Here is a 27931-nt window from a genome sequence, read left to right as displayed (position 1 = left end):
AATCCCATGGGGCAGGTAAAATTCTCAATTTATTGATGGAACATACAAAGTTTTTTATTGACAGACTCACAGCTTGTAAGTAGAGGTGCTGGGATTTGAACCAAAAAAGTCTGGATCCATAAATGCTCCTAAATAATTTATTCTCTGCCTCTACATATTTTGATAAAAGTATTAAATATTAGAAACATTTTTTTTTAAGATTTTTTGTTTTAGGGTGTGTGAGACCACTGGAGAGACAGACAGAAGACAAGAAATCACTCCCCAGGGGAGATGGCCACACGGCAATCCCTACGGCAATCCCTTCCTCTCCATTCTTCTCCTGGTATCTTGGGCACATGTGCACACATGCCTGGCGTGAGTTTTAAATCACTTGCTCCAGGACTCGAACCACTGTCAATTATGTGGGAGTCCAACAATGTAACCATGACACCATCTTCTGTTCCCACAATTTAATTTAAGGCATTTGCTTTTTAATTTTTTTTCCTAGAAGGAGACTATTGATATTTATTCACATGTGCTACCTAATATAATTAGATAAGTTTATTCTAATCTTGGAGCGTACGGCTGTCTGGATGAGTGATGTAGGCAATCAGGCATGATCCCAAAGCTCAAGATTGCTAAGATTCAGCAAAAAGGAAAGAGAGTCTGGGCAAAGCAGAAGAAATAAAAGGGGATGACAGGCAAATATTTATATTATAAAAGCAACATAGAGTTTGCAAGAGTTTGCTTTAATTGTATACTTTTTTTCCCTAATTTATACCTGAACTTCCCCACAGTAGGGACCATGGCTTGATCATTTCTGTATCTGTCATAAATGCTACTACAGAATTAATAAAGTAATATGCAAGTAAGTCTTTGTCTAAAACAAGGGGCACACAAGTATTTGTTGAATTGTTAATTGACTTGAAAAGCTACAGGTAATTCATTTGCTTGAATTTTATTGTACTGGGGCCACTGTGGGGTAACCTAGAAACACAGAAAAAATACAACTTTGAAACTGGGACAACCAATAGGTAAATTGTAAGAAACAAGAATAAAGAAAGCATAAATTAATCTGAAATACATTTAAATTTCTTTTTTCTTTTTTTTTTTGGAGAGGTTTTTGCTATAGGGGGTGGGAGCTCACCAGAAAGAGAGAAACAGATAGAGAGACAGAAAGTGAGAAATCACCCCCCGGGGGGATGGCCACATCACAATCCCTTCTCCTTCATTCTTCTCTTGGGATCTTGGGCACGCACGCCCATGTGCTGGCATGAGTTTAAGGCACCAGAACTCAAACCACGGTTGACTACATGGAAGTCCAGTGACATAGCCATTATGCCAATTGCTGGTCCCATTTAAATTTATTTTCTAAAAAGCTCATAACTACAAATATACTTTATCTCATAATGCTACATTTTATACTGCATTTCTCAAAACACTCACTAGAGAAATGGCAGATACTAAAGAAAATCCCTGCTTGTATACCACACAAGCCATTTTCATAAAATTCTTGTCAATTCTAGAGTTATACAAAGAAAAAACCTACTTTAATAAAATAATGGGTCATATTTGAATTCAACATGATATTCGAAATGTTACACATGGGAAGTTAACAGAATGTTATATGCTGAGAGCATGAGGCAAATAACATGTCATACCCTTCATAAATTAAATCTGAGGACATTAGAAATGGTGATAATGATGAAAAAAATTACTTATGGAATGAAAATGGAAAAGAGAAACAGATTAGTGAAGATACTTGCCTCTAAAATTCTCAAAACTGCATCCTAGAGCAGAGCTAATAAAGATGGTTATTTCTAAGAAATAGATCCAAAGTGGCTCCATTCAATTCACAGCAGGAACATCTAAAGTAGCAATTAATGCAACCACTGGTGTGGAATTGTTTTCCAAATGCCATCCTGTTGGATGGTCTTTTTTTTTTGGAAGCAGGGTTCTGAATTCATGGTGAAGTCAGATTAATTATTTACTGAAAATATCGTTATAGGTTATCAATATTACCATTCAAAAATAGAAATACAACCAATAAAAGTTTTGGTGAAATGAAACTAGCAGCTGCTGTTTATCAGAATAAAGGCACTGCCTGAAACTCCTTGAGATTTGATTATTGATGGATTGAAATTCAGAATATCTGGGTTCAAATGTCTGAAAGTTGGCCACCAATACTGGGAGACATGGGCAAAATATCTTCCCAAACTTTATATTCCCTGAGGCCTCTGCTTACTCATTTGAAAGACTTGGGAGCAATATAGTACAGTTAAGAATGTGGGCTCAGGTCCAGGTTGCCTATGTGCAAATGCTGACTTTAGAACATACTAACTGTGCATCTTTGGGCATGCCAGTTGAGCTTCTGTACCTCATCAATAAAACTGCTGATATAATAGTACTTAGTGGATAGGAGATCATTGTGAGGATTTGTGGGATTAGGACACATAAAATTCTAAAATAGTGATTCCTCTTAGTAAGAACTCAGTAGATGCTCTTTAATGCTACTATTAGCATCTATGTAAGGAAGGTTCTTTCAGGTTCCGAAATCTAGTGTAACAGTGTATGGATTCTTCTTTTTTTCCTAAGACCTGAAATAAAGCCATGAAGGTGACAGGTGATAGGTGGTGTGGCGCATTTACCAGTTGGGAGACGAGCACCTTGGTTACTCAGCACATATCACCACTCTTCAGATGAGAAGTGGTGTCTGGACTGACATTTCCAAAACACAGGTATTCATTCTTTCTTAAAAATTGTGCGATATGGGGACCAGCGGGTGGGGTGGGGGTTAAGGTGCTGGACTCCCACATGGCTGACCACCCTTCGAGTCCCTAGTGGCTTGCTATCTGACTTTCTCTCTTTCTTCATGTCTCTTTCTAATCAGATGAAAAAATAGTAATGAATAAATTTTTAAATAATTGTGTGGTATGTTTTAACAGAGTGAAGGTGTGGAAAAGAGGGGGAAGAGTAATATTTTTATAAGGATGATCTAGAAAATTACTTAAAAGAAATGAAAACTCACAACTCCCTCAGAGAAAGCACAGTAATGATTTTGACTTGTTAAACAAAGATGTTCTCAGTAATTTCTTTTCCTCTAACCAGTGGCAGTAATATAATTACACACCTCCTCATTCTATAAAACCAGGATGGGAGAAGAAGCCCATTTTGAAGCCCAGGGGAGCAGTAGAGTAAGAGGCATCATTAATGAAGAAGTTACCAAAAGCTGCTTTGCATTATTTCTGGAACTAGATAGGCCACTGGCATGAAAGGAAGGAAGAGAAAAAGGAATAAGGAAGAAAGTCAGGATATATTACAGTTATTACAGTACACTTGATAATTTACATGCAGATTTTATTCAAATCAAAAACCCACACAAGGATGGCTATCACAACTTTTAATACCCACACAAGGATGGCTATCACAACTTTTAATACTAATAATCAGGGAAATGCAGTTATTTGCTCAAAGTCATCCAACCAGTAAGAGGTTGAGTGATTTGAATCCAGATTGTAGCCTCTCCCTGCCATAATGCATTAGGGCATACCAACAAGAAGATTAACGAAAAAGGTGAAGGATGGGGGTCAATAAAGGTGACACCATGTGATACACGGAACTTAGAAGACAATGAAAGTTAAGTCCGAGGTCATAAAGATGTTCAATCAGAGAAGGAGAAATAGAAGACCTTATTCTCATTCTTCTTACATCTCAATTCGAGTTGGATCTTCCTGACTCACATACTCTAGCAAGTTAGTATTTTTGCCCTTTCCCATGGGCAGGTAATCACCCAAATTTCTCACATTGAATGACATAGCTCCACATTCCTAAGGAGGCAAGGAACACACAAACTTTGACCTCTTAACTCTGGCAGTGCTCATTCTGTCATGTCTTGCTGCAAATTCTGATGAAAAGTCAGAAGCCCTCCTCACAGAAGACATCTTCTCTCACAGTCAACTTTTGTATGGAGAATCAACCAATTATGTTTCCAAGTAAGAGTAACCTAGAGTAACAAGTAGGTGTGAAAGGAAAGAATAGTATTTGGTGATTTATATTTAATTTTTTAAAGCAAGTTTGCTGTGCAAATAGTTAGCATTAATTTCTCTTGCCTTGTGAGTGATATAACAGAATATGAAAACATGTAAATTGATTTCCTCCAAAGAAGTTAATTTTTTCCCCTACCCTTTGCTTCTTTCTATCTATCTATCTATCTAGCTAGCTACAGGACATGTGGCCTTGTCCACCCCAAGACAGAGGAGGAGAGAGTGATAAATCAACCCCCCTGGGGGGATGGCCATGCCCAAAATCTCCTCTTGGGACTTTGGGCACTCATACAAATGTAACCAGCATGTTTCTCAAGCCATGGGGTCTAGTACTCAAACATCAGTCAGCCATGTGGGATCCAGTTCCTCAGCACCACACCACCAGCTGGCCCCTTACCCTTTACTTTTTCACCTTTTTCTTATTTCCATCTTTTTTTTTTTTAATTTGTGGCTTAGGGTACACAAATTTGCCAGAGAGAGACAGAGACAATGAGAGGGAAAATGATAAATCATCCTACAACTGCAATTCTTTCTCTTCCATTCACTTCCCTGGATCTTGGGCATACATGAACATCCAACTGGTGCAAGTTTCAAGTCACTGGGTTTAGGACTCCAACTGCAGCTGGGCATGTGGGAGTCCAGCAACATAACTAAGCTATCTGCTAGTCCCCATATTACCTTTTTAAATAACTTCTCTCAACTTCTTCAAAAGAGAGGCTGATATTAACCTTGCAGAAGTGTGTGTTTATTGAAACTTACATGATGTAGATTAAAAAAAGAATATGGAACTGATTATATATTTCTCCCTAGTGATAGCCTGACTCTGGGCAGTAAAAACAACTCCTTATTGGACATCATCACATATGGCCATCAAAGTGTAAGGTGGTGGCTTTGTCAGCTCATGCTACTATAACAAAATAGCATAAATTAGGTGATGTAAAACAGAAATCAGAAATTTATTTTCTCACAGTTCTAGAGACTGGTATGTCCAACATCAAAGTTTCAACAAGATTTGATTTCTGTTCTAATGAGCTACCCCTTCCTGGCTTGTTGCCAGCTGCCTTTTCTCTGTATCTTCCCATGGGGTGGACAGAGAGGGATATATATTACCCTTACTCTTCTTATAAGGTCACCAATTCTATCAGATTATGAGTTCACTATTATGACCTTATTTAACCTTAACTACTGCTTAAGAGCCCTATCTTCAAATGCAGCCACACTGGGCACAAGGATTTCAAAATAAGAATTTGGGATTACATAATTCAGTCTATAGTAGATGAAATGAGGATTCTTTACATAACGAGAATTCACAGATTGAAACCATTCAAGAAATTGCCATTGCTTTTTCAAATATATGCCTATAATCTACGGGGATGTGGGACAAAGCAGCTAAAAAATGTTAGTTTGGCATGTCATTGTTGGTGGTTGGCTGGTGTTCTGCTTGTTATGGTTTGTTGCATTTCAATGTAGTCAGCATGGACAGTGAGAAAGGAATAGCACTGAAGCCTCAAACCCAATTCTATAAAATATCTCATAGTTTCTGTTTGTTCAATTAAAAAAAAAAAAGCAGTAAAGAGAGGAGAACTCCTAAGTGTCTCTCACCTTGCATTTACTATGAAAGTGGGCAGATTTTTTGTTATATATTTTTACTTATGGCCAAGGTAGTTCCAAGCCTTTTGTATTTATTCATTTGGAGTAAATTTTCTGCTTTTTCTACTGCTAGACATTGTGCTAAGTACTGGGAGTATAAAGACGAATGAGTACAAATCCTTCTTTTAAGAACTCTGCAGTCTTATGGAAAATAAGAATTAGAGTAAAGGAATGTTAGAGTTAGAAGTAACTGGTTGCAGATGAAGAACTCAGATCCAGGAAAATTAAGAGATTTAGCTAGAGTGGTATACGTGGTGAAAACAGAGTCAGTTAACATCCAGGACTACTGACCACTAATCCAATCTTCATTCCTGTCCTGGATACTGCTCAGAATGTTTCAGGCAAGTGAATTATCTCACCAGGATTCCTCTAAGGCTAACTAGGTGCTAGAGTGTTCTGACTCAATGGGAAAGAATTTACAATTGCTTAACAATTTAATTGAAATTATAATAATATATTTGAGGAGATAAGACTACTCCCGATGAAATTATTAGCAAATACTACAAGGCATTATTTAAAATGAGATAGCTTCTCTAACAATCCACACATATAATGCATGCACAAATAAGACATGAAGATTATCTGATTATCAAATTTATCTCTACAGTGATCATCATGGTTGAACTAATCTTACTGGACTGGAAAGTTTCCCTTGCCATCTTCATTACTCAATGTAATATTATTTCATGCTTCCAGGTAAAAGAAGACTAAAATGTTTTTTGTTGGCTTGCTTGCTTGCTTTGTTTTGTTTTTAGAGATATTTTTGCTATAGGATACATATGATCACCAGAGAGAGAGGGAGAGACAGAGACAGAAAGTAAGAAATCACCCCCGCCACTAGGGGGGAAGGCCATGCCACAGTCCCTTCTCCTCCATTCTCCTCTCGGGACTTTGGGCACGCACATACATGTGTCTGGCATGAGTTTCAAGCCATCAGGTCCAGGACTTAAACTGTGGTCAACTATGTGGAAGTCCAGAGATGTAACCATTATGCCATCTGCTGGCCCTTCTAAAGGTTTATTAAAGGAAGGAAGTTGCAACTAAAGTTGTTTAAAGTTGGTTGAAAGTGAGACTACTTGATATTTGGTTCCTGAAGGATCCCAAATGAGAAATTAGGTCTTATTCCGTTTATCTCTTCTTTACTTTGGAGGCCCACCTAATCCAACAAAGGCTTAAAAAAAGCATGTGGTAAGAACTGTTAGGATTACAGGCTCTAGGTTCAGTAATATCTGGCTCTGAATGCTAGCTCCATTACTCATGATCTTGGGCAAAATTCTGAATATCTTATGCCTCGGTTCCTTCATCTATAATATAGAGCTAATAATAAAATAATGCCAGAAGGTTGTAGTGAGGATGAAATGAGATGATACATGTAAAATGCATGTCATAATGCTAAAATAAACTGCTCAATAATCACTACCACAATTAATAACAACTTTCAAATGGTTTTATGACTTATTCTTGCTCTCTGGTCTACTCTCCTCCTCCTTCATTTTAGCCATTTTTCTGATCCTGTCCTTTCTCTGTCGTCCCTCCCTGACCTCATAACAGCTGTGCCTTGTGCCCTGCCAGGGTGGGCAGCACTGCTGGGACCTCAAAACAGGTGCTACTGTCTTTCTGCTGCTTGATTCACCGTCCAGGTGACAGGGGAGAACTGCAGGGCTGCATTCAGCATGGACAAACACCTGTCCTCTCTGTATCACAGCTAGCAGGCGCTGGTGCTGAGTCACACTGCTGCTCCCCACCAAGGAGTTTTCGGACACTTGCAGGGCTCTCAGAAAGCGGTCTGAGAGGACAGTCTGCCCATCTCTCTGTCCAGGTCAGACTACTTTTCAGTCTACCATGAGGCAATAATAGACAAAAGAAGGTTCTCTCATTCTCTGAGGATTGGTTAATCTTCAACATTAGGATGTTTCTTCTTATGCCTAAATTTCAGATTTTGCAATTAATAATAAATTTATTTTTTAAGTTTACTTTCCATGTGGAAAAAACCTCAACATCTAACTCAATGCAATCTTACATCTTTTATGAATGTAGTATAATATATCTTATGTATTATATATGTGCATGATATTTATAATATATATAATATATACGGATATAGTATATATGTATAGTATATACTATATGGCATATCCATACATAGCATATAGATATATTTAGTATATGCTATATAGTGCACACACACACACACACGCACACACACACACAAACCCAGAGTGTTATTTACTGTCTAAGAGCCTGAGTCCTAGAGTCATACAAAGTTTTTCATTTCAGTCACCTACTGGTGATGTGTTTTCTCTCTAAAAACTAATAGCAATGCTCTCACTGGATCTTTGTATTAGCATGGTTCTTGGCTCACAGAACTAAGTCAATAAATACTAAATATTATTGTTATTTAGATATACAAATACATATAGTGAGAATCTAGGAGACATCTTAATATTTTTTTTCTACAATCTAAATGGGTTTCAGTTTGACTATGGCTTTTAATTCGCCTCTATTACATTCGTTTTCATTTTACTCCATTTACTAATCTTCCAAAATCCAGAATAGGACACATAATGCCAGTTGAGTCTGATGAACTCAGGACAAAATATATGGCAGTCTTGGGACTGTTCATTATAACAAAATTCTCTATGCACACTATTATGATTGGCAAAGAAATAAAAATAATTGGATGTCAAGTGTGACATTTTAAACATTTTATTTATATTAACCAGTTTTATCTTCAAAGTAAAAACATTCACTTTTCCAGCATTATACCATGCTTTCTTGACTCTAAAAATGAACACCTGTTCACATATTAATATCCCTGAAATCAAAATGCTTCTTTCAATTAATGATGTGTCCCAGTTCCATTGTCAGTCTTTTTTACCTTGGTAATACTACCAAGTATGTAAAATAATGGTGCATCTTATAACTGGTAACACCCTAAAATCCTTGAAAGAAAATATGAAAGACTACCATGTGTCACACATTCTTTTAAGTCCTAGAAATCTGATGAATAAGACTGAACAGTTCATTTCAAAGAATCTCATCAGTATCACAGAAAAATTAAGATAATTATAACCAACGTATAAATTGCTGTGGAAGTTGATGGAAGACGCATCCTAGGCTTGCAGTGGCCAGGCTTGCAAGTTTCCTGTTGATGGTGTTGCCACCTAAGGTTGGAGTGGAATAAGTGAAAAGTACAACTGGTTTGAGATCAGACAGTCAAACAGATTTAGTGAAATTCTAGAAGCCAGAGAACATAGCCATTCAAGAAGCTGAGAAAGCCAGCTTTAGATGGCTCATGGAACAGGGGCAAAGTGTTATGGTAGAGAGAAAAAGAGAAATCATGTAAGTCTTATAAACTGTATTGAAATACTTGGACTTTATTCTGAGAACATTAATACTGGACCAAAGATGTTACTTTCACTTGATAGATGAAAAAACTGAGGCTAGGAAAGCCAAATGATTGGTTTCAGCTGGACAGAAAAAGTGGGACTAATTTAATCCTTTCCCTCTAAGTACCTACCCTGTGCCTGATTTCCTTACACTCTATCAGGTTCACCCAGGACATAAATCTCCCTCTTTGGTGGTACTGTCAACAAATGTACTACTAGGTTATCCTTCATTTTAATTTATATTGAATTAGTGTATTTGATTTAGATGGGGAGGAGGGCAGAAGTAGTGTGTTAGTTCTTAAAAAAAAAAATTCTCCAAGGTGAAGATGGCCGAATGACAGAAGATGTGGGCTCAGTTACATCACTTGTAGATGACATATTACTGCCACACTCATCCACAATTGTGTCTATTAGATAATGCAAATTGATATTAGTCTTTCTTCAATGCATTAGGAATGCACTTTTCATAGTGAAAACTTAACAAGTAAATATAAAAATTAAAACAAAAGCAAATGAAAGCAGCAATGGACTGTTGATGAGAGAGTGAATATTCATGACTTTAAGAGCTTTAATACTGTTGCATATAATGTCTCTAAAAACTGCCTTTTCAATTTATCTTAAAGCTTCTTCATCTGGCCTTTGGAAACAGCAGTTAGTGTAATGGCTATGTCACTGGACTCCCACGTAGTTGACCGCGGATCGCATCCCGGACCCGGTGGCTTAAAACTCACGCCAGGCGCGTGTGCCAGCCCAAGATTCCGAGAGGAGAATGGAGGAGAAGGGATTTCTGGCGAGCGCACACACCCTATAGCAAAAATCTCTCCAAAAAAAAAAAAAAAAAAACAAAAACAAAAAACTTCTTCATCTGGCCTTTTAAAGTAATATAATCTTCAGAGTGACTAAACTAAGCAATTAAAGTTGAAATGTGACAATAGGCGTAAAAGTAAGACGCTAACTTCTGAATTAATGATACAGGGTCAAAAAAAAAGGGGGATTAATTATTTGGATGGAGGTATTCCATTTTAGCCAGGTAGCTTTGACTTCATATTATCACTTTTAAAATAATTTTATTCACAGAATGTGTTGCTATGAATGAGCTATCTTTTTAACGAAAGAATAATAAAGAGCCTTTTGCTTTTCTCTTTTAGAAAAATGGCAACATGAATCACCTAACATCTTTGACTCACTCTAAAAAGAATACATCTAAGTTGTCAAACACTTGGGTCCTTTTTGATGAAAGACATCTTTGGATTCTATAAGAATAAGCAATGAGTACAAATGCCAATGTCTGGCTTATGATCATATGACAATTACAAGCTATCTAAGAAGAATACTAGGTGCCAAGATAATAGCTTGTTACATTTATTCAACTACAGAGGAAAAAGAGTGTAAAATCTTTAACAGGACAGACAACTTTTATATTTAAGATAGCTGAGGTACAGTTTTATCTGAAATAAGAGAGATGAGTTACACAATCAGTAACTGATTCTTTAAACCTTATGACTTTGGAATTCCAAGGTAAAAGAGAGAGACATGATACAAAGAAATAGTTAAACATATTCATATAAGACCAGATTAAGGCATCCAAGGGAATGATGAGTTGATGGAAGAGAGCATTACATACCCCAATAATTAATTTTGAAATAGAATAGAACTGTTTAGGTTCAAATCCTAGCACTGATACTAGACCAATGACCTTGGGCTAGCTATTCTTTCCTTAAGGATTAAAGAAAAATAATTTCTATCTAATACAGTTGCTGCAAAGAATAAACTTAATCTTACACATAAAGGAGACGATGCCTAACATGTGTGAAAAGGGGCTATCATTATTGTTGTGATCATTATGATGGACATTTCACAATGGTATTGAATTATATTGGCATTAGATGAGGTAAAACAGTAGACCAGGAATAAGGCATACTGCATGTTTAGGATGGCATTTAGACTTGCACATTCCCAATTAGCTTTTCAATTAACCCTAGCCTTAAGGAAAATACTTCCAAGACCATGCCTGAATATTAAAATAGGACAGAAGGGCTATGATAGATGTAAGTTATTTTATTAGCATGAAAAGAAATAAACTGTTACCTACTATTAAAAAATTAAGTAAACAAAAAGCCAAAATTTACAGAGGATACAAAAAAAAAAGAAAACACACACACTATCATTCTCCATGAACTAGATTCAATCTCTAATACTAAAATATACTCTATCTATAGTTCTTTTACAACCAAGTATACTGGTCATTTTCTAAACAAAACTTAATAATACTCCTATTTTATTCACCTTCCTTCATTTGATGATAAACTATAACAACACATCATTAGTAGCACTTTATATGCCCCCTGGGTTTGCAGCTATGTGAGCTGAAATATTATAGGAAGACTTTTTATGGATTTCAGACTGCAGTATTGTTTATTAACTGCCTTCTCAGTTAAAGTATACTACAACACTCTTAGAAAAATATTAATTCACAATAGTTGGCTTAAATAAACCATGTGATAAAAGTAGGTACACAAATAAATGTATTATTTCCATTCCCCAAACATCATTGAATGCCTACATTCTTCAAAGGTAACACACCTTTTCAATTATTCCAGGAGCTCCATGAATACAAATTCCATGAAAAAAGACATATTTTCATATTGGTTATTATTACCTAATGTTCAAAATTAATATCTCCTAGCTCTCCTGGCTCACACAGGTATTAGAGTTAATTTTTCCTTTTGTCTTTATCATCCAGAAAGCAAACTTCTGTTCTCTAATGTTGACTTCCTTATGTGAATGTATTTTACTTGCTAAGTAAGATAAATCATGTGAAGCCCTTAACCTCACAATAGGTTTCTTCTTGCTTGTTCTAAGCCTCAGCCATCTCAGAAATGAAGGAAAGTGATCACAGACCCCTAACCAGTGTCTTCCCACACTCAAGAAACAGAAGCCCATGCTATTTCACTCAATTAACATCCTCCTAGGTTCTATACACTGAATTTCGTGCAGTGTTATTTCCCACATTTGGGCACAAGTTCAAATTATGTGGCACTGGGAGATTCAACTTTTCTTTACATACTAATTTGCCATGAGGAATTATCTTCCTCCCAGGGACTTTCAGAGTCATTTGTGGTTCCTAACAGTCCTCTCTTCAGTATAACCTATAACTGTTACAGGAAGAAGGCACTTTTCAAAACATTTGTTCCATTAGAAGACCTATGACTAGTCTCTTTCTATAAAAATTACTTGAGCCAATTGTTTAATATATGTGGTACCAGTACCTGAGAGGTTTGCAACCTTTTTTTTTAACCTGTGATATTAGAATGGAGAAGAGACCTAGTCTATCCGAAACTTCCCCTTCCTCTCCTGTACCAAAAGTACCATTAAATAACCAGTCATTCCTCTACAAGCCTCAGACCGGGATATTCTAACAGCCCTAAAGTCAGAACTTCAATGATTTTTCTCTCTTTTCACCCTACAGACTAACGCATCTTGGTTTATCATTGGATTCTTGTTCACTTTATCAACATTCCCCTTCTGAAAGAATGAAAAGCAAATTAAACTGAAGGGCCTTTGTAGTTGAGAGGTCTGTTGTGCCACAGACCAAGAGAGCATCTGTGGGTCAATCTTGTGCGTAGATACAAGGCAGAGAGGAGAGTGGAATAAAGATCACATCCTCAGGGTCTTAGGAAAAATCTGTTTCACATGATTGTATTTACCTTTGGAAGTTTCCCCAACACCTATCAAATCAGATACTGATTCCCTAAATATGACAACACGGCCAGTGCCTCAGAAAGCGTTGGACAAACAGGAGTTGTAAACCATCACCTTCTGTTATCTCTAAGCTTAGGACTTAAGAGGCCATTTAAATTTCTTAGGGAAACATAAGTAAGGAGGTAAACCTACACAGAGTATCTGGAAAACCTCATCATGCTGAATAAAAGAAATGCCAAGCCATTCTCTAAATGGCAATGACTATTCAAATATATATGTGTGTATGTGTGTCTGTGTATATAAATAAATATATATATATATATATTTATAATTTTTGCTCCTTGTAAATACTTCTGAAATGATGGCTTTGTTGATTTGAAAAGATTTCAAGCAAGCATCCACCCCTGTGGAGTCTGTTTAGTGTTACTGAGAGTCTCAAATATGTGTTTCTAGGACACACACTAGAACACATGCACTGGAGAAAGGCTCACATATTTATAATGCCCCTTTCGGAACCAAAGATCATTTACATAAAGAAAAAACAACAACAACAACAACAACAACAAACAATGCAGTGTAGCAACAAGTTTACTAGAGAGCTCACTGAATAAGCAAAAATTGCAGCTGCTCAATTGCTTTTATCCTATTTAATTTAAAGGAATATAAGCTCTCTGTAGAGACATTCTATTGATCGATGATTTCACCGAATATTTGGAATAGCCAATGATCCTGCTTAACCCTAACACCTCCCCTCCCAAGTGAGCTAGGCTCTAAGAGGTACCCTTCTCCAAGTGCCATGGACCACATTCAGAGTGAGAGGCAGGTTCTCATCCCAAGCTAATAAGACTGCGTCTGTACTCAGACCAACTGTCCAGAGCAGGCAGTTGGCAAATCAGAAAGGTAATCTTCACCCCCACTCATGCCATACCTTCTCTGATTTCGCCTTCCTGGCATTGTGCACGAACCTGCGACCCAGCTTCTTGGCATACCAGATAGAGGCAAACATAGCGATGCCAATGGAAGGAATTCACAATGAAGCTGCTGCACAATCAACTTCCCACCTCGGCTCAGAGACGAACGAATGGAATCAAGCTGGAGCTGTCACTTGCAGGCTGTTGCTTTCTCAGTTTCTCTCATGCTGGTTAGCTGAGGGAGAGGGTGGGAGGAGGGAGGGGTTGGGGGGAAAAGGCAGTCCTGTTTGGCCAGTCTGCAGGTGTATTTACATCCTGCCAGCAGGAGGTCCGGGTGAGGCAAGCGCTGCCTTTCTAGCCAGCTCACACACATCCAGTTGGCTAAGTGTCTGTCTGCGGTTCTTCGGCACCGTCGCCACCAAACTCCATGTGTGTCAGGAGGAAGGGAAGCCGCAGTCAACTCGTTCGGGAGGCGGCTCACCTCCCGCTCTAGGCTCCAGCAGTTGCACTCCTCGCTTGGCTTCCCTCCGTCTTGACAGTACGTGCTGGCGACAGTGGCTGTGGAAGAGAGAGCCACACACAGACTCGCAGGTAAATCAGCCAATACAGGAGCTGCCAGGCATGGGGGAGAGGCAGGGCCACCCTGGATTCAGCTTTGCAGGCACAAACAGGTGTCCCTGGAGCCTGAATCTCAGTTGGATCCTCTGAGATGACTATGAAGGAGGGTGGCTGGAAACATACGCATCCTTCCCTCGACCCGCTCTCAACTCCACTTGATCCATGAAAGTCCTGTCTCTGCCTACTGGTCAGCCCTATCCACAGCTTGTAAGATAAACACTTTATTTCTTTGGAGACTGGTCTGGGACAAAGGACAGCGTGAGCAGGATGATGTGTCCTCCCAAAAGCCTCCGAGAAGGTCCTTAATTTTGAAGACAGTGGTTTTACCTCTAAAGTAACTGCAGTCTTTTACATTATAGACTTTTGGCATGATGACTAGAGGGTAGAAAGAATTTTAAATTAAAATAGAGCAATCTATTCTTTTTTTTTTAACCTCAGGTTTTTTTGTTTTTCTTTTTTTACAGTGATACACAGTGTTAAATAAACAACTGTAATTTCAGATTTATGGCAGTGCTTAAACCATCTTCCTTTGAAGAATTTTCACATTTGATTTTAACATGAGGTAATTCCAATTCCAGTGATGTTATTAGAGTCTGTTCTATTCTGTGAGGCATTTTTAACGTAAAGTCAATTTTAAGAGACAAGTGTTTTCTCCAGTGAGAGGTAATATTTAAGCCCTTTGCCAGTTCCACTAGAGGACACAAAACAAACTGCTCACATTGCAAAGAAAACTTGCCTTCCAGCGACACAAACTAGACTCAGTCCAGGAAACTGTTTCCCAGCAGAATGTCACAAGTGCCCCAAGAATACTTATGGAGCAACGAATGTCAACTCATTGCAGACACTTGGAAAAGAACTCCCTTCTCTCAACGGTAACTTGAGGTTTATCCCTCAGGAGAGCTGGGTCTGGAGTCACTCAAAAAAATGTAATATGAAATATATTGAATGACCTCATAGGCATTTGGAGGTAAACCGAGGTAGTGCAGCCTGGGGCTCTCGTAGTGTAAACCATGTTCTAGTGACTCACACATGTAGCACTCGTGCCTAGAACAGGGAACGATGCACTCAATGTAAGTTTATTCAAGAACAAATGATCTGGGTTTTGTCCCTGACTTTGCTTCTAACCTGCTTCCTGGTTCTCTCTGGGCACAGTTTCCCTTATTTAGAAATCAAGATAATTGGGCAAAATATTTTAAAGACCCTGACCTGCCCTATTAGTCCATGATGCTGATTGTGGGTCTTCATGTAAACATTGAACAGAACTTTGTGGTGCCTACCAGGAGCACGGGCAATGGTGAAGTGATTCAGTGTTCTAAAAAGCCAACAGTGGCACCCTTGGGGTAGCCCAGCCCCTCTACCTTCTTTGGCATGCTTAACTGCCACCCAGGGAATTTTTTTTTCTTTTGTCATCAGCTATTTCTTTTGCTCTGTGTTCTCGCTTCCCAAGATCACTACGTACTTTTCTTTAATTTCCTTTTGACACCCTTAGACAACCGCTGTGCAAAGTCCTCCATGTTACACCCTGTACTCTTTAGAGGAAAAGTACCACAGAAGTCCACGAATAAATAATGATAATTCCCGCTTAGTTTTCAAAGAGCTACTCAGCAGGACCAAAGCTTACCCTAACATTGCTGTGATGCTAAAGGTATTCATTATTTCTGCATACAAGTTTGTCCAAGCCATGTTGTACTTAAAAGAGTATTCAATTAACAGAATAAAGTACATAAAAGAACGGGGAGAAACAATCTTCCCTACATTAATAAGTAGAAAATGGTTTATAATATTTTAAGATGGAATCAGACAAGAAAGAGGTGAGACTAAACTACAGAACTTTCAATTCGCAAATAACAGAGGGACTTAAAGAATGTTCATTTATTCTCATAGGACTGACAGATCAAAAAAATAATTTTCACATTCTCTTCAGAAGTTTAGATTTTTCTCAATCACTAAAACTAGGGCTTGGAGAGATTTTGAATGTTTGATCACATTTTTATTGATTGTGCTTTTATGCTGAACTTTCGATGATCTTCTTCACTCACCTGACTAAGGTTTTATAAATTTTTCCAGGACTGAATTCTTTAGAAAAGAAACTGGGCCTATCTGCTAAGGTGTAACTTAAAAAAATAACAATAATAAGCACTATAGGCAGTCAAAAGTAGAAAAGGCAGTGCAGAGTGGGGCATTTTCAGTCAGAACCCACACTCATGTTACACAAAGGCATAATGAAATGTAGATATTCCATATACATTCATTGAATGTGTCTATGACAAAGTAAGGAAAATGCACTAATTGGGAAAAGCTAGAAAAGTCAATACAAGAGTAACCATGAATTTTCAGTTGTCAGGTTGTTTGAAAGTGAGAGTAATGTCAATGAATTGTAGTCATTGCCACATTTATACAACATCTTCGCTGGGCTCTCTGTGAGTAGACATGCCTGCTACAAAGAAGGGGGCAGCTGCCTATTGTTAATTTTAATAGTCTCTAACCATTGTTCTGTTGATTAAGAAAAATAACTTTTGCAGTTCTGCTGTGTGAGAAAAACAAAATTTTTAGACACTTCCCATCTGTATGTGATCAGTACCTGGACAGATCTTTTCCTCTATAATTTCATTTTTAATACCTCTCATATGACAGGAGCCTACCAGTGCAGCTGAGTTTGAGATGCAACATTAATCGTTTTAAGCAGCTTTGGGTTCATGCCTCAGCACACACACTATGTGAGCTTCCTCTAAATTCTCAAGGTAAACCCTATGTTTTAAGCAAGCCATTAAGTATTATACAACTACATTTTCTGTCTGGTACATGAATGATTTACTTTTACAAATTACCAAAATACATCACAGGAATTTTTTTTTTTTATTAAAGTAAGACTTAAACCCTAGAAACTAACATCTGGTAGCTTGAAAAGCTATCTAGTTTTAGCACTGTATACAGACTAAAGAAAATACATGTTGAGACATAGATAAGTTAATGCACAATGTCCATAATCACACAATGACTTGTTTATTTTCATATTTGATACATATATTTGATAGTCCTTTAGTTAAATCTGATATGATTCAATTTTAAAGCAACAAATGTGGAATATGCATGGCATAGAATTTATGAGTAAAATAATAAAAACATAGTAATTAAATTTAATCCACAGAAATGGTAAGGTGTTGATGTTATTTGCCTTGGTACAGAGTGGTACAAAGGAAATGTTAAAAAAGTTACATTTTGTTCTAATTTGTTCTATGTATTTATGTATTATGTGAGTCATCTACATAGAACATACCCATATTATTATTTATGTGGTCAAAAAGGTAAGCAATGCTTTCCTGAAAAATTTATTGAGCATTTACTATATATCAAGTATTAGAATGGCATTGTAGCTTATGTATGAAAAGTAATGTGGGGGCTCAAGGAAAAAAGCTAGTTACTTTTTCTCCTTTGGGTTTTAAATGATATAAATACAATAATAAATGATAGCTGGATGAAGTTCAGTAATTAATGCCAATGTAAATAAAAAGGCAAGGAATAGCTAAGACTCCCTGCATTTTTTATGCAGACAACAGGAAAAATTGTTACCACGAATTTATGTGTTTATCATCAACATCAATAATGGACAAACTTGCCCAGATGCAAATCGATGCATTTTTTTTTTTTTGAGAGGTTTTCGCTATAGGGCGCATGTGCTCGCCAGACAGACAGAGAGAGACAGAGAGACAGAAAGTGAGAAATTATCCACCAGGGGGATGGTCACGCCACAATCCCTTCTCCTCCATTCTCCTCTTGGGATCTTGGGCACACACACACACACGCCTGGCATGAGTTTTAAGTCACTGGGTCTGGGACACGAACCGCGGTCGACTATGTGGGAGTCCAGTGACATAGCCGTTATGCTAACTGCTGGTTCCCGCAAATCAATGCATTTCTACACTAAAGTGAAAACCTGTTATGGACAAGTGTTTAAAAAAATGTTTTGAAAAACTCCATAAAGTCCACTTTCCAATTATAAATGGGCTAACTTAATCTCTTTTTTCTGCTCTCAAAATATCAAAACTAATTGCTCAACATTTGAATATCTCACATTTCCTTTCTTTTAAATGTTTAATCATAACATGTATAGGTACCCAGAGATGTAGCGAAACTGATATAACACTCATTCATGGACCAACTACTCAAATTTAATAAACATTAATTCTTTGCCATATTTGATTCAGATTAATATTTTGAGAAATAAATTCTTTACAGTATAATAACTATTTTTACCCTACCACCATCAAATCAAAATAATATTTAATAAAGATTCTTGTACCTTTCTCTTTATGTATATACAACTTTCTCTAGAGTGGATAGTTGAACATGTAAGTGGTGGAGCCAGCAGCTGGTGTGGTAGTTAAGGCACTAGACTCCCACATGGTCAACCGCATTTTGAGTCCTGAACCTGGAAGCTTGCTTTCTCACTTTCCCCCTCTCTCTTGATCTCTTTCTGATGATTTCACATGACCTATAGCAAATTAAATAATAATATTCGTATTAAATAATTAAAATATATCATTGGTTAATCATAGGATATATAGTTTTTAATTAATTACAAATTGCATTCCAACTTTCATTACTGGTAGTTTATATGAATCCTATATTGTATTCTAGATGTCAAAATATAAACAATAATTAGTTAACTCCAAACATAGTAAGTAACGTTAGGTCTGTGTAGTCTTTCTATGCATTTTCCTGATAACTGGTGAGATCTTTTCATGTTTATTGGCTATTGGAATTTCGTTCTGTTCATAGGTTCATAGCCTTTGTTCTTTTTTGGAGAGGTTTTTGCTATAGGGTATGTGCACTTGCCAGAAAGATAAAGAGAGACAGAAAGTGAGAAATCACCCTCCAGGGGGGATGGCCACACCGCAATCCCTTCTCCTCCATTCTCTTCTCGGGATCTTGGGCATGCATGCACATGCGCCTGACATGAATTTAAGCCACTGGGTCTGGGACTTGAACCACAGTCGACCACATGGAGTCCAGTGACATAGCCACTACACCAACTGCTGGTCCCTATCCTAAGCCTTCTTTCTAGAATAAATTTTCATCTTACAGATGCATATGTTTTAATAGTCCTTCTACAAAAATCTATGGTAAATATGTTTTCCTGAACTGTCTACATTCATCTTAAACTTTGAACAATAGTATATATAGAGATTTATAGACTGAACATGATTTCCCTCAGCAGTTTGAAAATATTATCTGGCACTACCTTCTGGCATCAATTTTTATGATGAGATATCTGCTGTCAATCTCATCATTACATTGTAGAAATATGTCTTCTTGTCTTTGGTTTTATTAAAAGACTTTTTGTCATGTTGAACTGAAATTTCACTATAATATTTATTTTTTTAATAATACTGTTTTGAATTCATTGTGGTTCTTTAATATAATTATCAAAAGTCTCAGTCATTAAGTTGTCTATTTTTTCTTCTCCTTCAATCTCATTATTCTCTCCTAACACCCTGTTACATTTTTCTGTACCATTTTACTCTACTCAACCTATTGTTTCACTATACCTTCTGATTTTCTTCATCTTCATTCTCTGTACTACTATCAGGATTATATACTGAGACCTAATTACTATTTTCTAATTTCTAATTTTCAATCTTAATTATTAATCTTTTATTTTTACCTTTCAACAGAATTAAACTCTTTAATGAACCAATACATGTATGTAATTTTTCAATGTTTTATCTATTTTCTTTTAAAATCTACCTTGTCTTTTACATAGTATTTCTTTATTGTAATTTTCATTCCTTCTTCTATTATGTTTTAATTAATAATTTAAACATATTTACCTTGTAGTCTTTATTTGATATGTTTAGTCTTTAATTTTCCTAGAGGTCTAATCCTGCTGATTCCCTCCAGAGTAGATGGTTTCTATATGTCATTGTAATTTTTATTTTGAGATCTTCTTGGCAAGATCATAGTTCCCGTATGAGTTCCAGAGACCTTTAGCTGTGCAACTGTTGCTATGGAATAATTCTTCACATTCCTCTGCTAGCTGCACAGATATTTCACTAGTTCAGGAGCAGTTTCATGTTAATTTTTTTGTCCTGAAGCAATTTTCTCCATAAAAAAGGGTTTAAATTTACTTTTTAATTTTTTTCCATTCATAATAGAAACGTTCCCTTGTCAGTTTCCTAAGCTGAAGAATAAAATTGCTTAGAAATGTTTTCATTAAATAAGAATAATTTCAAGTTTTCAGTTTTATTCAGGAATTTCAGGTTCATTTTTCTTCCTTTGTTGATCCTAAGGCTAAGTGTCCTGCCCTTAAAGGGCATCAAAACCTTACGCTCTCACCCCGTGGCCCTCACTTAGTCCTGGTATAGCACAGTCAGCTCAGAAACTCACTGCTCTGGCCACAATTATATACAAACACAAAAAAAGTCCAACTGACAGCCTCTAAAGTAACTAAAACACAAACTGGACAATTTAACTAGGCTGCAAATGCAGCTTTGTGGTTTAATAATCATGTATGGCAACAGTATGCATTATTCTTATTGTGAAATGTTTCATAAAAGATATTCTGAGAACTCAACTAATTAAAATGCTATTATATTATATGACAATGTAATAATTATCTCAATTTAACTGGGAGATTGACCACCACTATCACATTTCTGACCTTGGACAAGTTATGCTCCTCTGTAAAATGGAGGTAGTAATGGAAACCAAGCCATTGTGCCAATAAGGAGTAAATGAAGTAATGCATATGAACTATTTGGAATTGTTCCTGACACACAATATAAGAGTGCAATGAAATGTTTTGAGGCCAGCAGGTGGCATGGTTAAAGCACTAGACTCCCACATGGCTGACTGCGGTTAGAGACCCTGACCTGGTGGCTTGAAAATCAAGCTGAGTGCAGGTACATGGTGCCCAAAATCGCAGGGGTAGATTGGAGGAGAAGGGATTGTGACCTGGTCATCCTTCCTTGGGGGGAGGGATTTCTCACTTTCCTTCTCTGTCTTGCATGCACTCTACTACAAAAAATCTAAAAAATAAATTAAAAATTGCTTTTATTTTTATTCATCCTCTACTCTTCAAGAAAGACAAAAACCCTAATAGCGAAGAAAGGTAAAAACCCTACTATTAGGAAGAAGCAAAAAAGAGTAATTTTTTATTTTTATTTTTTGACATTTTTGCTATAGGGTATATGTGCTCGCTAGAAATTTTGACAGAGAGAGACAGAGATAGAAAGTGAGAAAGAAAGAGAGAACTCACCCACAGAGGGGATAGCTATGTCATGATCCCTTCTCCGTTCTCCTCTCAGGATCTTGGGCATGCACACACATGCACCCAGCATGAGTTTTGAGCTGCAGAGTCTGGGACTCGAACTGCAGTCAACTCTGTGGGAGTCTAGCAATGTAACCATTGCACCATCTACTGGTCCCCAAAAGAATGACTTTTTCAAGCCCATGTGCTGTAATTTGCCCAAGTATTTAAATTTTGTTACAACTGAGGATGTAGACTGATATGGCAGTGAGTAACAAAAACATGTGGAGCTAGCAGGTATAGGAGAGAAGCAAAGTAGAATATCAAGCCCTCAGCTATGCCAGAATGAGTGCCTAATGGGACATAGAAAAACTTTGACTCATAAGCACAAAAGACAATTCTATAAGCAAGATCATAGACAGTTTCCTTGAAGCATAATGCGGGAAGATAGATAGTTGAATAACAGTAACTGGGAATGCAATTCAGTCTCTTCAATGTATATGCTTTCCCAAAGCACGCAACAGAGACAAATACCACTCATCTAATCAGAGTCCTTCGAAATGAGAACTTTCTTATAAACTATAATTCAGTTCAGCAGTTCAGAATTCAACTATCTTTACAATAGAATTATTCCTGTGATTTATAGAAGTAGGGTGCTAGTTTGGGTTGTAATGCTTTTAGCTTTTATTTCATTTCTACAGGTTGTTTTACCTCTGAGTATTGGATTACATAATCACTTACTTATTCAGATTCCTCTTAATTAAAATAATCTATTAGTCCATGATATTAGGTTATCAGGAAAGTCATGATATATTTTTCTCTGTTTTTCTAGGCAAAACTGTGTCATGACTTCCCAATGACCAAGAGATTGGTCATTATTTCCCAATGACCAAATATTGGTCTATATTTATGACCAAGAATTAACCTGTAAGACAATGATCTATTAAAACCAGAGACCATTTTTGATAACATTGTAGTCTACTATTACTAACTACACACTTGGATCTTTGCTATTTCTGCTGCCTGCAGTCTTACCTCTCCACTCCCTACTCATTGTCATTTTACATGCAGCAAATCCTTACACATTTTTTCTTAATTTTGCTTAAGTTTTTAACCTTTCCTGATAACCTCAAGACAGAGCTAGTCACTTTCTATGTTCCTTATTGCTCTTTGTACATAACTCAGAGTTAGCTCTTCTTGCATTTGTTTGTGATTACTTGGAACTTACATGTTTCCTCATAAATGACCAGGAACCATTCAAGAGAAGTACCATCTCTTATTTATTTTCATATCATCAAGGATCTATGTAGTGCTTTTCACATTGCAGACATTCAATATTAATGTTTTTGAATAATCAATAGTTATTTGCTAAATGAAAGAGTAAATAAGCTTATCAATTGAATTAAACTGCTCCACACTCCTGGAACAAGAAAGGAAGGCACTATATAGATGCATACTGAGTATTTATTATTAACCTCCACTTCTACTTTTACCTCATATTCATATTCAAAGCAAAGTCACTGTAAAAAGTGTCCAATGTACTCGAACACCATCATTTGTAAAGGTAAATTATGGACACTTGTAGATACATGGCCTAAAAGTTATTAAGTTTTTCACTTAGAAATTCCAAGCGATCTTTTGCAACATTTAATAAATAAAACCAACTCACAAATAAATACACTCTAATTTTCTTAAAAATGAGACTCACTAATGAAAACATACAAATCATTCCATTTTCCATCCTGCCACCTACATAAAACTGAAACAGCAGCTGCTAAAATCTTCAACGCAAATGTCAATTGCAGATAGTGTTACTGAAAATATTCCTGATATTAACTGCAACCTCTCCCCAGATTAAAGAATACATACAGTTTACAGTTTTTAAAAATGTGTAATAGCATCATGGTGTTGTATCCTTCATAGCTGAGTAGAGAGAAAAAAGAAGGAGACTAACCTGCTAGTTACATGCTATATGCCTGCTATTTTACATTAAGCATCTTTATACAGCATTAAAGTATCTTGCCTTTAAGATCCATCTTGCTCACTAAAGTATTTGCTGTTAGTATTTATCTAATATCATGCACTTTAAAAATATTTACATACTACCACTATTGTTTAGTTATTTGCTACTTAATTTGACCCATTTTTTTTATTAAAATGAATGTATTTTATGGAACCAGCTGTTGGTATAATGGCTATGTTGCTGGATTCCCCTGTAGTGGAACGTGGTTTGAGTCCTGGACCTGGTGGCTTAAACTCACACTGGGCACGTGTGCATGTGTGCCCAAGATCCTGAGAGGAGAATGGAGGAGAAGGGATTGTGGCGTGGTCATGCCCCCTGGTGGGTGATTTCTCGATTTCTGTCTCTCTGTCTCTCTCTGTCTTTCTGGTGAGCACATAAGCACATGCGCCCTATGGCAACCACCCCCCCCCAAAAAAAAAGAATGAATGTATTTTAAAATGGAATTCGTTACTATTGGAATGAAAAGAGAACATTTTAAATAAATATTAAGTACCTATATAAATAACATAATGAAAATAGAATATAAATGATATTTAAAAGTAAAATAAAAACACATACTTTTAAGTCTAACTGAAAATATAATTGTAATTTTGTTTTTGAGAGATTGATTTTTGATACAGGGCATGTGTGCTGCATCACCCTTGAGGGAGGATGTTCGTTCTGCAGTCTTTTTCTCTTGGGATTTTAGGCATGTACACACATTGCCTGGCCTGCTTTTCAAGAGTCTAGGTCCAGGACTCAAACTACACAGTTAGCATGTGGAATTCAGTCACCTAAATCGCCATACCACTAGCTGGCCCAATATAAGTATGTTTTTAAAAAATATTTGTCCTATACCAGCTTAAGTATGCCACACTATAGGAAACATTCTTATTTAATCCTTACCCAAAAAAAGAAAGAAAAAAAAGAAAAAAAATCCCTGAATCAGATTATATCCTCTTCCTTTTATGGATTGAAGAAACTAAATTCCAGAAATACTAATTTATTTAAGGTCATTTGCTTAGAAAAATTAGGCTTTAAATGCTGGTCCACCTCTCCGATTGCTCTGAGATTTCCAAAACTTGTCTGGTTCTCAATGTTTTTATCTTTAAGACACAGCGTAACAGAACAAGAAATGCCATGTAGTGGCTTACGATAAAGAACGAAGGAGTAAATGCTATGAGTGCAGATAACATTAGCCCATGAGTTGGAGCAGTAAAGACAGCCTTACTATAAAAGAGGAAATGTGTTAGCGTAATGGCTATGTCGCTGGACTCCCACGTAGTCGACCGCGGTTCGTGTCCCGGACCCGGTGGCTTAAAACTCACGCCAGGCGCGTGTGCGTGCGTGCCCAAGATCCCGAGAGGAGAATGGAGGAGAAGGGATGGCAGCGTGACCATCCCCCCTGGGGGGTGATTTCTCGCTTTCTGTCTCTATGTCTCTCTCTGTCTGTCTGGCGAGCGCACGTGCCCTACAGTGAAAAATTTCTCAAAAAAAAAAAAAAAAAAAAAGAGGAAATGTGAGTTGAGCCTTAGAAAACAGATTAGAACACGAAGTATATTTTTCACTGAAGAAACAGCACAAGCTAAAGAGATAAGGTTGGAAAACATGAGATTAAGGAATAATGAAAAATCAGTCAGAAAAGGCCATAGCCATACTGTAATTGGACAATACCAAAATATGTACAATCATGACAAACATGGTCAGTGCTGGATATTAGAGAGAATAATGGTGGTGGCAGATGACAAAGGTCTTAATTGGGGTGGTGCTGATAGGAATAAAAGCATGGAGTGACATAGGAAACAGTCCGGAGTCCTAGATTAGGGTCAGAAACCTGACACACTCCCTTAGCACAATACCTTCTCCTCACAACATCCTACTGACAATCACCTATTAATATATGTATTTTCCTTGCTTTCCTGGTGGGATATTTCATAAAAGCAGGACTATGCCTGTTTTATCACCATTGTTTCCTCCTTGTCCAACAAAGTATCTGGTGCATAAGTACTCCAAAAAAAGATTTATATAATTTATGAATGAAAGAAAAAATAACTGAGACCATAGAATCTCTAAAAAATGACTAGTGCTTTATGGGCTAAGAACAGGTGTTAAAAGCAACAGAAGATGTGAGTCAGAGAACTCAGAGATACCTGTAAGGCAGAGGAAGAACTGGCTTTAGAGGGCCTTCTATTTCATTATAGCTTCTATTTCTGCCCTTATTTTTTTCATTCATATTAAGTTCCTATTTTTAGCCTCTATCTAAAACTTTCATTAAATTAATTTCTTAGAGATTTAATTCTCTCTGTCATATCTGCTAATTCTTCTTCATGGTCAATGATTTCCACCTAAGGTTTCTAAATTTTCTTTGTAAACTCTTCTAAAGGAGAGAATTACTGTTTTTTTGTTGTTGTTGTCGTTGCTGTTTGTTTTTGAAATGTCATTGCAAATTATTTGAAGACAATACAGAGGCCGTGTGGCTGAAGAAAAAAAAAAGAGGAAGATGGAAAAAATAAAGTCAGAAACGTACAGAGGTGGTTGAAAGGGAGTGTGGAAAACATATCTAAAAGCCTTTTAAGCTATTGTAGGCACTTTGATTTTTTGCTCTGAATAACATGGGTAGCAATGTCAGAGTAATAAACATGGCATGACTAAAGTTTTGATAGAAGCACTATTGTTATCTTAAAATTTTTGATTGTCGGGACCAGCAATTGGCATAATGTCTGTGTTTCTGGATTCTCATGTAGTCGACTGTGGTTTGAGTCCCAGACCCAGTGGCTTAAACTCATGCTGGGCGTGTTTGCGTGTGTGCTCAGGATCCGGAGAGAAGAGAGGAGAAGGGATTGTGTCACGGCCATCCCCCTTAGGGGGTGATTTCTCACTTTCTGTCTGTCTTTCTCTGTCTTTCTGGCAAGCACATGTGCCCTACAGCAAAAACCTCTCAGAAAAAAATTTTTTTGACTGTAAAGGGTCAAACTTGGGAGAAGGGAAAACGGTTATGAACTATTGCAATTACCAAATTTAAAGGAAATGATAGCGCATACAAGACTAACCCAATATGGAAGGAAAAAATAGCGACTAAGTTCAGGACATATTGGGTAGAAAAAGGCATGACAGGGGCTGGCAGGTGGTGTGGAGGTTAAGGGCACTGGACTCCCACATGGCCAACCACATTTCGAGTGTTGGACCTGGCAGCTTGCTTTCTGATTTTCCCTTTCACTCTTTCACTCTCTCTCACTCTGTCCCTCTCTGGTCAAATTAAAATAAATAAATAAAATAATTCTTAAAAGAAAAGAAGAAGTCATGGTATTTTTTTTTCTATGCAAAAATGAGTCATGAACTTTCCAACAACTCGTATTTTGAAGACAGACAACAGACTGCATTGCTACATGGCTCTGAGAGACAGAGATGGCATGGATAATTCCAAACATTTTGGTCCAATGAAGTAGAAGACTAAATTCATCACTGGGTGAAATGAAGGCTGGGGATAGAGCAGATTTTGTAGGAAATACTAAAAGTTAGTTTGGGGATACGTTACCTTGGAGATAGCATTTAGACATCCAAGGGGAGACATGAGTAAGCTGTATATAGACAATCTAGAGTTTGGAAGACAATCTAGAGTTTGGAAGTACCTTAGATTCCATTTAAATGGTATCTAAAACTTTAATCACTGGCCAAGGTGGAGGAAAAGATCAAAGACCAGTGCATAAGCACTCAACATTTACAATTATCTGTTTAATATATAGCTTCCATACTGAACTATGAATTCTCTGAAAACATTGAACAAAGTGAAAGAAGGACAAGAACATTGAAGATCTGTACAGTGAAAGTAGTTACAATAAATTTTCATAGGATTTAAGTGCTTAGTAGAAAACATATTAAGACCAGAAGAAAGGTGAGAACTAGAGAAAAGATGATAAGGTAAATACAGTACAAGACCAAGTAGGGCCTCAAAGTGAAATTACAAATATTTGAAGCTCATATTGTAGTTTAAATGGTTCAAATACTTACCAAATCTATATGAGTTACATGCTTAGCAACTTACTTAGTCTTCAAAAAATTTTGTGATGACTCATATTTTTTTTTAATCTTAGTTTACACATAAGTAGACTCAGAGAAGTTAAGCAATTTGTCATATATAGGTCACTCAGCTAACAATGACCCAATATGAATGCAAACTGAAGTCTGACTCAAAAATCCCTGCTCCAAACCATGAGTGGGGTGTAAGATACCTGTCAAGTGATATGTCCTTTTTCTTTGGGACAGGTTATGTAACCCTGTGGTCATATTACAGAAATATGCTCTTCTAATTATCTGTGTTTATTTTCTTTAATGTCTTCTTTGATATATGGTGAAGTATTTGTGAAATTCCATTCTGTTTCAGGGAGTGG

General features: G+C 36.9%; 1 protein-coding gene across 5 annotated transcripts in view; it reads right to left on the bottom strand.

Annotated features, from left to right (window-relative positions):
- The window catches only part of DLG2 (discs large MAGUK scaffold protein 2), a 1612020-nt gene that overhangs the window by 913593 nt on the left and 670496 nt on the right, over positions 1–27931 (bottom strand). Inside the window, exon 1 of one of the 5 annotated variants that reach the window (XM_006144961.1) lies at positions 13692–13888. The exons of the other annotated variants lie outside the window; for them this stretch is intronic. Within the exon in view, the coding sequence (XP_006145023.1) occupies positions 13692–13769 (78 nt within the window). The 5' untranslated portion in view covers positions 13770–13888. Of the gene's footprint in view, positions 1–13691; positions 13889–27931 lie in introns of those variants that run through there. 5 annotated transcript variants of the gene reach the window in all.

The sequence above is a fragment of the Tupaia chinensis genome, unplaced genomic scaffold (genome assembly GCF_000334495.1).
Source record: "Tupaia chinensis unplaced genomic scaffold, TupChi_1.0 Scaffold000139_1, whole genome shotgun sequence".
NCBI lineage: Eukaryota > Metazoa > Chordata > Mammalia > Scandentia > Tupaiidae > Tupaia > Tupaia belangeri.
This window is presented reverse-complemented; position numbering and strand designations above follow the sequence as displayed.